The following is a 16,406-nucleotide window of genomic DNA, read 5'->3' on the forward strand; positions in this document are numbered from 1 at the left end:
TGTGTTTCCTCGCTCATGCCTCCTCAGGAAGCCTTCTCTCTCCTCAATCCTTGCAGTGTAATTAGAGGGCTGAGATATCTTACAAGATGGCTGAGCTTGATTGATTTCCGGGTTGTAGGACGGAGGAGCGAGGAAATTAAGAATCACCCAATGTTCCCTATGTAAAGGAAATCTTCTTCTCATTGTATTTTTACAGCAGTTCACGTCCATATAACAATGCTTTTGGATATTTTAATTTTAAAAAAGCACTTACTCTGGTAGGGTAGCTCTGGAGAAACTTGATCTTCTCGTAGAGCTTGATGTTGTCGGCCCGCAGACTGTCCAGCTCACTCTGAAGAGCCTGCAGGGTCTGCTGTAGAGAGCTGTTCGCCTGACAAACATCAACAACAACAACAGCATCACTCATCTGCTCTGATGATGGTACAGTGGTGTGATCTGCACTGATCTGCGCTCACCGCCTCCAGCTCCTGATTACGAGAGCGAAATCTCTCCCTCTGGCTGGAGATGATGGAGAGCAGAGAGTCCATCTGACCCTGATCCGTCTGAGGGGAGCCGCTCATACCTTAAACACAGGTATGCATGTGTGCACGCATGCAGACAAACATACATGCACAGACACACACGCACGCACGCACGCACAGACAGACAGACAGACACAAGCGCGCACACACACGCACGCACAAATAAGATGAGTGCAGAATTAAAACATCTGCTTAGCTAACATTCCTGTCAAGGTCAAAATTAATATTACAATATATAATATTACAATTTTAATCGTTATGATACAATTAACATAATTAACATATTAATCATAAGCCATCAAATAAATATTAAACTCTCAGAGCTTATTAATATCTTTACCTTAAAACTGTAACATAGGGACGTCCCGGGAGGTACGTATTTTTGCAGTTTTTGTTTTCGCGAATCCGCGAGAGGCCGCTGTGCGCGCTTTTTCCCGCGCCGTTCTTACGTAAACCCGCTAGAGGCGGCTGTCGAACGACCTTCCGCCTGTCTGCCTGGATGACAGGATGATTGACCGTGCGACCGGCCAATCGGCTGACCCCACCCTCCTCCGTCCCTAAACCCAACCAACGACGATTCACAAAAGCCGTCCAGAAAAGAAAAGCCCTCGTCTAATTTTTACCACGTTTTCGGATTTTACCACATTCTCACCCTGTGACGAACTTTATTTTTGCTTTAATTTTTGGATTTTGTTTTTGTTTTCTAACCTGATTTCTGGAACCGCTCTTCCCCGGACTCGAACCCGGTCGTCGTCGTCGTGGTGGTCAGCCCCTCTCTGCGCCTCGAGTCTGCCAAAGTACACGAGGAGCTAACCAGACAAACTGGTTGCAGCGGGAAAGCCCTCCACACGGAGGTGAGCGGCCGGCTGGCAAGCGCCGAAAGGAACGGCGTCCCACCGCCCCGCAGCGTTCGCTTAAAAAAATGAAATGCAGCCGTACGTACCCCCGGCTACGTATTTCGCAGTCTCCAGAAACATCCACGGGACTACGTTTTCAGAATGAGCCTGGGTTGGGCTGGGCGGTATATCGAATTCTTGGCATATATCGATATGATTCCCCAATGCGATATAACACATTTAGCTCTGCGTTCTGGTCTGTTATTGCATATTGACTTCAATTCCGATTATATTCTAATCATGTATTTATTTATTCTGTTTAATTGATTTATTTATTTTAGCTCCTCACCTGGAAGAAGTGATTTGATTTGTGTGTGTGCCTAATGTACAAACGGTTGGTGGTTTAAACGATTATTAAAACTTCCTTGCTCTGTTAAACATAATTTGGGAAATATATGGAAAAGATAAGAAAATTCACAGGAAGGCGAATAATTTTGACATCAGCTTTATTGTCATTGAATTATCGTCCAGCCCAAAGTTAAAGTATGATCATCATAACATTAAATGTGTATATGTTAACATATTTAACACTTAAACACTACAAACTGAACTACACTGTTTCAGTTTACTATGACCTTTTATGTGAAGCTGCTTTGACACAATCTACATTGTATAAGCGCTATACAAATAAAGGTGAATTGAATTGAATTGAATTGAATATTGGATCATAAAATTAGTTGGAAACCGCAAATAAATAATGTGATATCAAAATTAGTAATAACTGTAGCAATAGTGTATAAAGAAAGATTTATCCTGGACAGTAAATCAATGTATACATTATATAACACACTTATGTTGCCATATATGAGTTATTATGTTGAAATTTGGGGGAATACATATAAATCTAATTTACGATCCGTATGTACAATGCAGAAAAAAGTAATTAGACTGATGGAAAATGTGGGGTACTTGGAGCATACCCTTATTTTTTAAATTCAAGATACCTAAATTCAATGATTTGGTTAAATTTAAAACAGCACAATGTATGTTTAAAGCTAGGGATAAATAACTTCCGAAATGCATACAAGTGTTTTTTGAAGACAACGGGGATATAATCTGAGAGAAGAACAACGTTTTAGGAGGTTGAAAACAAGGACAACTTAAAGTTTGTGAAAGTCTGTCTGTCTGTCTGTGGTGTGAAATTATGGAGCAGTCTAGATCAGACTCTCAAACAATGTCAGGATATTAATCAATTCAAAAAGTTGTATTAATATATATTATTAATGGAATATAATGATGAAGGTGATTGAAAAAGGATGAAATGAGAAAGGTATGATGAAATTTTAATAATGGCTATTTGTACTATTTTTTTTTTGGGGGTCTGTTACAAAATGCAAAGGTACAAATGGAGTCAAGCATATAATATGTCAAAGATGCCAAGGGGATAAAATAAGTCTCATGTAGAAAGAAGAGATAAGTAAAAGAAGAAATAAGTTTATGTAATAGACGAATGGTGTATGTGGTAATGGGGTAGGAAAATTATGAGCTTGTGCTTCATCCCACACCATTTTTGACCATGTTGAAATGTATTTGTTGTTAATGATATATTATGTATGATATTTCTGCTTGAAAATAAATCAATCAAATCAAACCAGATATAATAGTCATTGTGGGTGTTGTGGTCGTGCTTTGGTTTACCTGAGAATAGTGCTGTGGCCTCTTTAATAGGTTCAGGGACAATCACTGCACTGGTGTCTGCACCCTAGACAACAAAAAAAAAAAATCCACCATTATAATTAACGATTACCTTGTGACTTATCAAGACACTTATAAATGGGATTGAATCTGGAATGTAACTTTAAAACTTTGTACCTGGGAATTACCCGAGGAACAAAATTATATCTCCTTACTACACTGCTAACAACTAGTAAAAGGCCATTACAAAGAAATGGCTCAAGATAGATCCTCCACCTGTAGATAAATGGCATGATATTGTAAAAGAGGTGTATGACATGGAAGTACTGACGCATTCGGTGTACTCACACTAGGCACGATCGTCGTGAACCGTGCCCAGGCGCGCTTGTCCCCCCTCCTCTATTCCGTCCTGCACTCACTGCAATTTTCCAAGCACGCCTACATCAACGTTAATACATGCTCTCGCTCAGTAGAATGGAGATTGCTTTAGTTATTTTGTTTTGTATTATTTTAAGTCGTTCGCGATGCGATGACACACAGTCAGATCTTTTGCTGAAGAGATCCACCCCCTAAGACGCTCGAAAATTTTCATTATCGTTCTAGTGCTGCACATATTAAGAGGTTTGCTGAAGGAGCAGCTGGCGTGCAGCAAGGAGTTCGCATCTTTAATAAACTATGACAGTTTGTATTCATTGAGAGTAAGAATGATTCATAAATCCATAAGAAACAGTCACTTAATAGGGACGTCACTGTTTTGGAGCACACGAGCTAACAGATGTCCTTAAAACTAACATGCTGAAACTAACATTTACATTTTTTTATTTCATGGGACTCTTAGATCATTAAGGAGAAAAACTTAATGGCAGCCTTAAATTGCGTATGATGACCCTTAGGTTTTTGTTCTTGCAACCCAATTTTAAGTGAGGGTAACCTTACCCTCCAAACTAAGGGATTTCTTAGCTTAAGGACTTTCATGCAACCAGGCCCTGGAGCTTATGCTTTGCTTTCAGCTCGGTGGTAGTCGCATTGAGGGATTTATTTAATAAAATCACTAAAAGGTTGTCAATTCTCCACTTCCTTCTTCCCGATGGCCAGAGAGACATAATAACATATTAGTTTTTTCCTGATGATTCTGAGTAATGAATGTGAGTGTGTTGTGTGCTTCTGGAGGTCAGCATGTTTGTGTCTGACCTCAGCATCAGGTCGTGACATTGTCTGGATGGTGCTGAGATCCTGTTCCAGTTTGAGGATGAGCTCTTTCTGATCTGAGCTGGTCTGCACAGCAGTGGAAAACTCCATCTGAAGAGACGCATAGCGGCCTGAACACACACACACACACACACACACAGAGAAATGCATGAATTCATGACACAAGCATGCATACAGGGAGACACAATTATCTATATTCCCATCACATAAAAAGAGGGATTCTCTTAACAATGCATTAAAGGGCCCCTATGGTAAAAAAATCTACTTTTCAAGCTGTTTGGACAGACATATGTGCATGTATGGTGTATAGACCGTCATGTTGGGGTGATATAAACACACCCAGTGCTTTTTTTTTTCAATTTAACAACATAAAAAACGGTGGACCAATTGGAGCGGTTTTCAAACCGACCGCAACTTTACGTAGGAGAGCGGTCCCCCCGCCCACCAATATTGATTGACAGGCGCGTCATCATTTCCTCAGTTTGTTGATTCACGTCCGCCATTTTCAGCGTGAGTCGAAGCGATATCACTAAAGGAACACGCTAGCTCTATTTTTAGATGCAAGGCTCATTGGGCTCAACACAAGATCAATGTTCTCCACATTATCGCTCTAATCGGAATAATTGGTTGTATCTTTAGGTAGGTTTGCAAACATGTGTACTTCTCATTGAGTCTACCTTATACTTCAGCCGTTTGCATTTCTCGCGATCCCAGAAGCTCCCTGTGATCTTAACTAGCATGCGTTTTAGAGTTCTAAACATCGGTTTCTATCAGGGTACACTCAAGTCGACGGCTGGGCGCCGCGGACCGCTGCAGAAACCTATGTTTAGAATTCAAAAATGCGTGGAGCGACGATTCGGGACACTTCATGTCTCTGCCGTGCCACAGAGAGTGTCTGGTGTGCCGTGTTGCGGCTTCGAGCGGCGCATCCGGTGCCTCAGTCAAAGTTAATTCCAGTGTGCGTAGTTATTAGTTTCTGTGTACAAGCTCGGCACTTGAAACTAGCACACAGTTGGCTGTAAAACTGTACAAAGACACAAATGATTTTGTACTCTCTGCTTGGTCTGTGTCAGAGTCGTATATGTACGACTGAATGCTGATCCTCGCACTCCAGCTCCTTCTCGCAGTTTGCCTGTCAGATTCTGTTGCAAACACAGAGCGGGTGAGCTCATGGCCCCGCCCCCTTGTTACGTTGGCGGGAAGCCGAAACTAATTTACATGTGAAGCAACACACCCCTAAATCAGCGAACTGTGGACACGCCCCCAACATGACACTTTTTAACACATTATAATAAACAAATCTGAATTGTGTTTTGAACTGAACCTAAACTGGCACACTCAGAAGAACCATAATATTAATATTACATCATAAAAAAGAGGTAAACTATGTGCCCTTTAAATATAAGAAAAAATATATGTGTAAATTTAGCTTTTAGTGGATAATTAATAATAATAAAACATTTTTTATATTATTTCATTGTACAGGTACATGTACACAGGTACACGGCAGGATAATTTTCACTCACGTTTATCATATAATTTGCTGTCTTATTTTTTCTGGATGAGTGTTGCTTTGTTGAAAGCCCTTATATGGAGCTGGTTTAGGTGTGTATTATACAAATTACCAACCCTGTGCTTGCGGTCAAACACTTGGAGCCGAACACTCCAAATTCACTGACAGAAGAACGAGTTGAAAGTACACATGAAATCAAAACTAACCATATTGATTTTGTGAGCTCTTATTGCTAGTTTTGTGGTGAACAATTCATCATGTGCATGTCATTAAGAAAAAAAAATGGTTAGCACTTATAGTCTTTAATTGAAATCTGAATATGCACGTCCTGTTTGTTTTCAGCTAAAGTTTCAGATTAGGTCTGTCTGAGGTATTGGGCGGGGCTAACATACTTAACCACACCCCTCCAGCTGTCAGTTTTGACAACAAAAAGAAATGGTGAGGAGGAGTTTGTTAGGTTGTAATAACTCTCCCCGAACCCTTTCCCCCTCTTTCTGAATGAAACGCCTACTTAACTACATCCCATCAGCTTGCAGTAGAAAAAACAAGCCACGTCCAGTGTTTTCTTATTTAATATTCAGTTTCTCTAGGAACTGTGTCATAACATAAAAATAAAGAAAATGTTTGCAGCTTCTGGTTCAAATGTGCCTATAAATACGAAAAATGTATGCAATTATTAGTGGATGAGACCCAATGTTCAGATCACAATATGGCTGATGCATTGCTTGAAGAGAAACTGATGAGACTCACCACTCAGCTCAGTGTTAGCAATGCGCAGAGATGCATTCTCAGACTGCAGGCTGCGGTTCTTCTCCAGCAGTAACACCTCTAGTGGTTTACTAGAATCCTGTTAAAGACCATCACATTAGATCAACACAAGTGTGTTTAATTACACACTAATCACCCCCCACTACTGTTTACCTGCACTGCGGAGCCATCACGCGGACCAAACTCCATCGACTTCAGGATACTGTTGATTATCAGAGACATTGAGGATTTACTTCAGGGTAAACAGTGTGTAATCTGTAATAATACTACATGTTCAGATGTTCATGCTTTGCCTTATGCAATAAAGTGAACTGCAGTTATTACATGGCTCTCTGGAATACTCAATTCTAATTGGTCAGTCACAACATTCAAAAGTATGTTATTCCCAGATAACAACTGCTGATTTACTAACACGGGTTTATTAGGGTACTACTAATCTTGAATGTTAGTGAATATACCCATATACAGCTGAAGTCAAAATTATTCACCCTCTTGTAATTTTCTTTTCTTTTTTAAATATTTCCCAAGTGAAGTTTCATAAACTAATTTCGAGAGGAGCACGTGATATGATTGAGCACGTCTGGCCGCACATCTGTAATCAGTAATAATCCAATCAGAGTGATCCTAGTTTACTATAAATGGATCATTTTCTTCCTACTGTTTCTATCTTCGTTTGTAAGAATCCCCCCTTCCACCCCATCTCCTCCTTTTCCTCCCTTTTCTAAAGGGGGAGCTCTCGAGACCTACCTGATCTTGGATCTCCTGATATGCCTATCGACCGGGCGGGAGCCCTGGGCTCAAATATCTCCGAGCTCAGGGTTCTCTCCCGGGACAGCATGCCAAACCTGCTTTATACGCCAAGCATATCTAAGTGGGAACTCTTGAAATGATGTTTAACAGAACAAGGATTTTTTTTACACTATTTCCTATAATAGTTTTTTCTATTACTATTATATAAGCAATATTTGTTTTGGATTGTCTACAGAACAAACCACTGTTTTACAATGACTTGCCTAGTTAACCTAATTAACCTAGTTAATTCTTTAAATGTCCCTTTAAGCTGAATGCTAGTATCTTGAAAAATATCTAGTCAAATATTATGTACTGTCATCCAGGGGCGTCGCTAGACAAAATTCACTGGGGCACGTGCCCCAGTAAAAATCTCCAGTGCCCCAGTAAATGCATTGAGATAAGATTTACTACATATGCAAGTGTATTTATTAAGAGTGGTAATTCCGAAATAAAGACGGTTATTCTCTATGTGCAACCGAACCAACGCTGGTGAAAGCAAAGCAAACTGACGCATCTCCGCGTGTGCCCAGAGAACCCGTGCGCCTCTTGCACGCGCTGCCCTTCTGCCGGTGTGAGTCCTGGTAGTTAACATGCGCGCCAAAAAAGCAGGCTACCTGCTTGTTACGCGCCGCTCATGCGTTGTAAAACCAGCGTAACAGCCTTTTTTGTTTTGCAAATCGACAAAACAAAAGTTTAAAGGAGGTACGTGCCCCAGTTAGGCATGTGCCGGTATCACATTTTCATGCTGTGATTAATTGATTGAGCTTTTATCACGGTATACGGTATTATCACGGTATTGTAATTTTACTAGAGAAACAGGTAAAAAAAACACAAACTTCACTTTCGTCAACTTAGTAACTTTAATAACTTTTTAATTAACTAAAGGTACTTCAAACATTTAAATACAAATAAATATAAATAAAACAATACACAATATAAAAGTAAACTTGAGCAATTATATCAAAGCGAATGTGCAAAGAGAAACCGTCTTCGATCAGCAATACCTCTGCATTTTTTTTTGGACCCAAAATATTTCCAAACCTCTGACTTTACCCTTTTTGAAGGGGGATAAATTGTCGGCAGCGTTCCTCCTTCCGCCATGCTTCTTCTTCGTGTGAGGATTAGAGAGCGGTGGCAGCAGCGGCGCGCGCTGTGTGCACACAGTGCTTCTACATGCGGGGATTGTTTACATCAGAGTGCGCATCAGTTCTGCGCAGCATATACGCAGTTTTCTTCAAGAGGTTGATGGAAAATAAGCTGAAGGGAGATAAATTGTCGGCAGCGTTCCTCCTTCCGCCATGCTTCTTCTTCGTGTCAGGATTATAGTGCGGTGGCAGCGGCGGCGCGCACACAGTGCTTCTACATGCGGGGATTGTTTACATCAGAGTGCGCATCAGTTCTGCGCAGCATATACGCAGTGTTTCTTCAAGCGGTTGATGGAAAATAAGCCAAGGCGCGTTCCAAGAATATAAATTCGGATCTATTATTTTTCAAGGTATTTTGAAGTGCCCGCGATAACAATATCGTGCATATTCATTACCGTGATTTATCGCATTACCGAATACCGGCACAAGCCTAGCCCCAGTAGAGTTTTATGCCTAGCAACGCCCCTGCTGTCATCATGGCAAAGAGAAAATAAATCAGTTATTAGAAATGAGTTATTAAAACTATCATGTTTAGAAATGTGCTGAAAAAAAAATCTGTTAAACAGAAATCGGGGGGAAAATATACAGTGGGACTAATACTTCTGACTTCAACTGTATCTGTTAGTGATTAATCAAGCTTTTCATGATTTTTTGGTTTATTTTGAACAGATTTAGGTGTGATAGATACTACATATTTCTTGTTTTCTCAAAGATCATTGCCATGATTAAGTGTGAGTTCTTTAATAGCCATAAAAATAGTTATGTCATCTCTTACCTGAACTCTTTCTTCACCTCCTCATAGTCTGCCTGCGTCTGCAGCTTTTCCTCCAGTTGCTGAAAAAATTAAAACACCAAGATGAAGGAAAATGTGCAACATTATCTGTTACAGTGTGTAAGCTCAGACTATCTGATGAACACTACACATCAGTAGTTCGATATATGCGATTTTATGCAATATATCCATTTTGCATGTAAAGTTAATTCACATCTTTGGATGGAAACAGTCCATCCAAACATGTTAATTAAATTTATGCACAAAACTGATATATTGCGTAAAATATTTGAGAATAAAGCAGCATTTCCATCTAATGAGTCAAAGACAACAAAATTGTCACTTCCTGATAAACTGGGGTGCCAAACATCAGACAGAGAAATGTAGTTTAGTGTGTTTTGAGGAGCCACTGTAGTCTTTTTTTTGTCTCTAATAAATGAGTTGCGCTTCAGAAAATGAAGACTAAATGCATTGAACACAATGCGGTGTTTTTGGAGGCGTGAGGGGCTCTTTAGGAGTGCAGACAGCTGCTCAAGACAGTTCTGGAGGGAATAATAATAAATTAATAATAAAACTGAAGCACTGTGATGACGGACTGACGGCTGAGGGGTTTTAGAAAGAGCAAAACTACATTTCAGATGTTCTACAATGTGCTGGAAACACTGCAAAGTCCATTAATGCCTCCCATCACACATTTGTATCATCTCAGGATCTCTTATAACAAAATCACATATTGGAATTATGTGTTGTTATATTCTGAGTCGATACGTTTTTGTCCCAAATACCTAAATCATGAAGCGTTTTCTAGACAAGCAAATATTTGGTCTGGTTTTCAAAAGTAATGCGTCTAACTTAAAAGGGCAGTATTTAAGTTTGACACCCAGTGATTAAACTAGGTATTACATTCCTGGATCAAACCAAACGCAAGCGCAGGTTGCCAGATCAGACCAACAGGAGCGAGTCTTGAGCCTAAAGGCTGATTTAAACCGTGTTCTAAATAAAAGCAACGGCACCGATAGAAGGAAGATTTGCAACCCAGGCTCATTCTGAAAACGTAGTCCCGTGGACGTTTCTGGAGACTGCGAAATACGTAGCCGGGGGTACGTCCGGCTGCATTTCATTTTTTTAAGCGAACGCTGCAGGGCGGTGTGACGCCGTTACTTTCGGTGCTTGCCGGCCGGCCGCTCGCCTCCGTGTGGAGGGCTTTCCCGCTGCAACCAGTTTGTCCGGTTAGCTCTTCGTGTACTTTGGCGGACTTGAGGCGCAGAAAGGGGCTGACCACGACGACGACCGGGTTCGAGTCCGGGGAAGAGCGGTTCCAGAAATCAGGTAAGAAAACAAAATCCAAAAAATAAAGTGAACAAGTTCGTCACAGGGTGAGAATGTGGTCAAAATACGAAAACGTGGTAAAAATTAGACGAGGGCTTTTCTTTTTCTGGACGGCTTTTGTGAATCGTTGTTGGTTGGGTTTAGGGACGGAGGAGGGTGGGTCAGCCGATTGGCCGGTCGCACGGTCAATCATTCTGTCATCCAGGCAGGCAGAAGGTCGTTCGACAGCGGTCTCTAGCGGGTTTACGCGAGAACGGCGCGGGAGAAAGCGCGCACAGCGGCCTCTCGCGGATTCGCGAAAACAAAAACTGCAAAAATACGTACCTCCCGGGACGTATCTCGCGGTCTCCAGAAACGTCCTCGGGACTACGTTCTCAGAATGAGCCTGGGTTGAAGATTTTCCACAGTAAAAGGAGTTTATGTCCTAACCAACATCTCGAATTGATATATTACAAACGGCTTCTATTTCTCACTGCTAATAAACTGATCACCTCAGGTACACCTCATGTGCTTTATTCAGTGTTAAATGCTAACAATGTGAGTTTAAATGGCATTTTACATGACATTTATTGCCATATACTGAAAGCAGCAGCAGATAGTTCACCTCAGATCTGGAAAATAAAATAAAACCTTTTGAAATTTAACTTTAGAACTAAACACAGTGATTCAGCATGTACATTTAATAATGTTAAAGAGGTTTAATATGTATTAATTAGATTATAAACCTTACCATTACATGAGTGAGTGCATATTCTGTGCTTCTGAATAGCTGTTTAAATTTCTGTCGTGTTTTGTCTGGTGCAAACAGCCAAATTGCTCATCACTGCAAATCCCGTCACGTAGCGTGTTGTTAGGACATGGTGTTACCAAGTAACCTGCACACCTAATGTTTACATTCGTAGTATGTATATTATTTGCTAATTAATAACCTCATGTGGAACTCTGAATCTGCGTCTCATTTTGAATCCTGCCACTGTCCACCAGAGGTCGCATTTCAGTCACGAATGCATGCTTTCAGAGCCTTTCTGAATGAACGAATGAATAAAATACGCGGTTTTTCAAAAGGCAACCCGGGGTGCTGAAATATAATTGGCTAAACTAGCATTGGGCAGGTTAAAGGGACCAAAACAAGACAGTGTTCCAGCATGGAAAACACATGTTCAAAGCAGAATATCTGACTTCAGCATTGATTTTCAGATAAACAAGAGTTCACTTAGCATGTTTCTGAAATATCTGCAAACATATGATGGTATTTATATGCTTTAGAAGAGACAAAAACTTACTGTTACATTCTATGGTGTTTGAATGTATTATTGTGTTTGGTCTCTCTCTCTCTCTCTCTCCATTCCTGTTTCTCAGCTAGGTGTGGAGGAGAGGAAGTTGATTGGTTGCACCTGCTACTCGTTGCCCGGCAAGCTTAAAAGCCTGCCAGTTGCAAGCCACATTGAAGCTTGCTTCCAGAGTGTGGTTTTTGGTTGAGAAATGATCATTGCTGTTGTGCTTAACTTGTAGAAGTAGTGGTGGGCAAAGCGAGGCTTCGTGAAACACTGAAACAGTTGAAGCAAATGTGTTGAAGCTTCGAAACGTTTCGAAACCCCGCTCTACAGTGACGCCTAGTGGTCATTTTTTATGTATTGCACTGGAACAGTTTCAGCAAAGAACAGTTGAGCAAATTGAGGTGTTAAACCCCACTTTGTAAGCTCAAATACTCAAGTGAAATAGTGGAGTGGTTAGAGTTCCTGACTTCCATGCGGGGATTGTTGGTTCGAGTCCAGGCTGATACAGTTATTTTGAAATGCTTTAATATCAGTTAGTGATGCTTTGTTTGTGTATCGTTTTGTTTCAACATTGGTCTGACATCCAAATGAACACTTTGTGAATAAATATGGCTTGTTTTGGTCATAAAACAGGGCTGTTGTTAGATCAGATACAGTTGTGGACAGAAGTTAACAAGAATTATTTATATTATTCATTAAATTTCCCATTTATTGTATTTTAATAATGTCTACCACAACTCTAAACCCAACCATCACAGTACTGTAAAATATTAATAATTGTTTTACAGTTACAAAAATGATGTTAAATTGATGGCGTATCTGCAGCTGTATCATATCTAGACTACACCATAAACAGTAACATGATTAAAATACATAAAATCACGATTTTGGAGTATTTGTACAAGTCGGGATTCGAGCCCAAAAGTCATATAAAGTCTGTAACAACATGCACACGCACAGTCCACTAGGCCATACGTGACAAAAGCGTAAATTTGACCCTGTCAGTCAAATGCAGATTCTCCAAGACTCGAAACGCTTCTGAACTGATCGATGCTTTGAATCGCTTTAGTCACGTGACCAGGTGTTTCGAAACACTTTAGTCACGTGACCTGGGTGTTTCGGATCATGCTTCGGCACAGAGTTTCGAAACACTTGCGCTTCGGGATCTCGACAGTGTCGAAACGTCAGTTTCACGTCAGCCATCCCTATGTAGAAGTTAAAAATCTGTTGTAAAAGCTATTGAAACCACAAGAACTGTTCTTGAAAACTAACTTTGTGTTTGGATGCTGTAGGGAGGTGGGTGCCATTTTATTTCTAAAACCCTTTTTCTCTTGTTTATGTTTAGTTAGGGAGTTAGTGTACATTTCTGCTGTTGATTTAATTTTACTTTGTCAGTTTAGACAGTTTTACTCCCTAACTAGCTAGAGGGTACTTTTGTTTGTTGTTTTGGCCTTTCCCCCTCCTGAAGTCTATTTTTGCTTCCCAGTTTTGTTTTACGATTGTACATTTGTTAATAAATTTATTTAACTTTAATTTGGTGTGTTGTCGTGAAGGCAGGGGACTGATCCACACTCACCCCAACCAACATTTAAAACTTTTCACTGTTACTCCCACTCCTGGGCGTTTAACATCAGGGACGTAACACTTACATACAGCACCTTTTAAGTGAGTTTTTGCCTGAATAAAATCTTATTCCAAAGTGAAAACTAGATTATTTAACTTACTCCATTTAACAAAAAATAGACTATTGACTTTATTACATTTTACAAAACATTCTGACCCTTTTTTGAGTTGGAGTCATGCAGTTAATCAGGATTGCATGTATGGCACATCTGGTTTTTATAATCTTAAATTGTAACACTCTCAGTGTTCATTTAGTGTTTCTGCTTTGTTTATTCGGAAATAATTAGAATTATTTTAATAAATTTGATAAAGTCTTCTGGTAACACCCAACCAAAGCACAATTACGTGACACATGAATTATTTTAAGTGGAGTGGATGAGTTTTTGAGCGATCAGTGAATGCTTCTCTTGAGTGTGTGTGTGTGTGTGTACCGTGAGCGCAGTGGTCTTCATGGTGAGCTGCTGCTGTAATTGGCTGATCTGTGTGTGTGTGTTTTCTCTGAGAGCGGAGAGGCTGGCCTGCAGTCTCTGAACATCCTCCACCAGCTGAAGCATCTCGCGGTCCTTCGCACTGAGCTCAGCCTCCAGACTGGAGCGCGGCACCAGATCCACACACTCGTCCTGAGTACACAAACACACACACAATACATGAGACACATCAATAAAGCACAGATCTCTCTCATGTATAAACATACAGACAAACACGCATGCATACTAGCACACGCACGCACACACACACACACACACATGCATACAGAGACAGACAAACAAACACACACACACAGACAGACAAACAAACAAACAAACAAACATTATTTATATATATATATATATATATATATATATATATGTATATGTATATATATGTATATGCACAGAAATACATGCACATACAAAAACAAGTGCACAAACACAGACAAACATACACACTCACAGAGAGACACACACACACAGAGACAACCATGCACACTCACTCACTCACTCACTCACTCACACACACACACACACACAAGCAGTCAGACACAGGTATACACACAGAGACAGACAAACAAACACACACACACACACATATATATATATATGCACAGAAATACATGCACATACAAGAACAAGTGCACAAACACAGACAAACACACACACTCACAGAGAGACACACACTCACAGAGACACACATGCACACTCACTCATTCACTCACTCACTCACTCACTCACACACACACACACACACACACACACACACACACACACACACACACGCAGTCAGACACAGGCACGCGTGTACAACACAGACAAATACACATGCATATAGACACACACACACACAGGTACATGCACATACAAAAACAAGTGCACAAACGCAGACAGACAGACAAACACACACACTCACAGAGACAACCATGCACACTCACTCACTCACACACACACAAGCAGTCAGACACAGGCGCGCGCGCACGCACGCACACACAAAGACACATGCATATAGACACACACACACATGCGCACACACGCACAGAAATACATGCACATACAAAAACAAGTGCACAAACACAGACATGCACACAAACACAAACACATGCGCACAGTAGTTCATGAGCTAGGCATGTTTCCCTGAAACTGTAGTCATTTTACTTTTCTATTTTCGTCTCGTCTTTGTTTTTATCTCGTTTCTAATCTAAAAACACCAAAACCATGAAGCATTTTCTAGACACGCAAAAATATGGTCTCGTTTTCAGAAATAATAACTTAAAATTTTTGCCTTAAAAACATGCAAAATTAGCTGCCAATGATGCAAGCAAAAAAATATCCCAAAGCGAAAACCAGATGATTTCACTTCAAACAAATAGACTATTGATTTTACCGCATTTTACAGAACATTTTCCTCATTAGGGGTCCTGCGGTTAACCTGGGTCACATGCTACAACGCTCTCAATGCTAATTTAGTGTTTATGTTTAGCTTAACTTTACCTAAATAATACGAATTGTAATAAATCTGATTAACTGAGCATTGATTAATCAAAGCACATGCTCACTTATAAAGAGAAAGGCTCGTAAACTATATCAATGCTGCTGGTACCGCATATGGAGTTTTGTCAGTGCGTGTTGGCAGCTGGGTTGATTTGCTAGCAAGCATGAGCTGTTCTTGAAGAGCTTCAGCTTCCCTCTCAGCAGCTTCTGCTCTCTGCAATAAAACACAATCAACATAGTCACAGTAAATCTTCTTCTGAAAAAATCTAATATACAGTTGAAGTCAGAATTAGTAGATATTAGAATTGTTAGACAAACAATTTCTGTTTAACAGAGATATTCAAACTCATCTCTAATAACTGATTTCATTTATCTTTGCCATGATGACAGTAAATAATATCAGACTAGATATTCTTCAAGATACTAGTATTCAGCTTAAAGTGACATTTAAAGGCTTAACTAGGTTAATTAGTTAAGTTAGGGTAATTAGGCAAGTCATTGTATAACAGTGGTTTGTTCTGTAGACCAGTGTTTCCCAACCCTGTTCCTGGAGGCACACCAACAGTACATATTTTGGATGTCTCCCTTATCTGACCCATTAACTTCAGGTGTTGGAGTCTCTTCTGATGTTATGATAAGATGATTCAGGTGTGTTTGATTAGGGAGAGGTTGAAAATGTGTACTGTTGGTGTGCCTTCAGGAACAGGGTTGGGAAACACTGCTGTAGACAATAGGAAACAAATATTGCTTAAGGGGTTAATAATATTGACCTTAAAATGATTTAAAAAAAATTAAAACTGCTTTTATTCTAGCCTAAATAAAACAAATAAGACTTTCTCCAGAAGAAAATAAATTATAGGAAATACTGTGAAAATTTCCTTGCTCTGATAAACATCATTTGGGAAATAATAAAAAAAAGAGGAAAAAATAAAAAAATAAAAATCACAGAAGAGCGAATAATT

General features: G+C 40.0%; 1 protein-coding gene across 1 annotated transcript in view; it reads right to left on the reverse strand.

The window, feature by feature from the left end:
• cux1b (cut-like homeobox 1b) overlaps positions 1-16,406 on the reverse strand; it is a 36,568-nt gene that overhangs the window by 7,216 nt on the left and 12,946 nt on the right. The window contains exons 10-18 of the mRNA XM_056473279.1: positions 15,554-15,658; positions 13,912-14,100; positions 9,255-9,313; positions 6,696-6,744; positions 6,525-6,621; positions 4,244-4,371; positions 3,056-3,119; positions 456-562; positions 254-370 (exon numbers count right to left, since the gene is read on the reverse strand). Coding sequence (XP_056329254.1) covers positions 254-370; positions 456-562; positions 3,056-3,119; positions 4,244-4,371; positions 6,525-6,621; positions 6,696-6,744; positions 9,255-9,313; positions 13,912-14,100; positions 15,554-15,658 — 915 coding nt within the window. The remainder of the gene's footprint in view (positions 1-253; positions 371-455; positions 563-3,055; positions 3,120-4,243; positions 4,372-6,524; positions 6,622-6,695; positions 6,745-9,254; positions 9,314-13,911; positions 14,101-15,553; positions 15,659-16,406) is intronic.

The sequence above is a fragment of the Danio aesculapii genome, chromosome 15 (assembly GCF_903798145.1).
Source record: "Danio aesculapii chromosome 15, fDanAes4.1, whole genome shotgun sequence".
Lineage (NCBI taxonomy): Eukaryota > Metazoa > Chordata > Actinopteri > Cypriniformes > Danionidae > Danio > Danio aesculapii.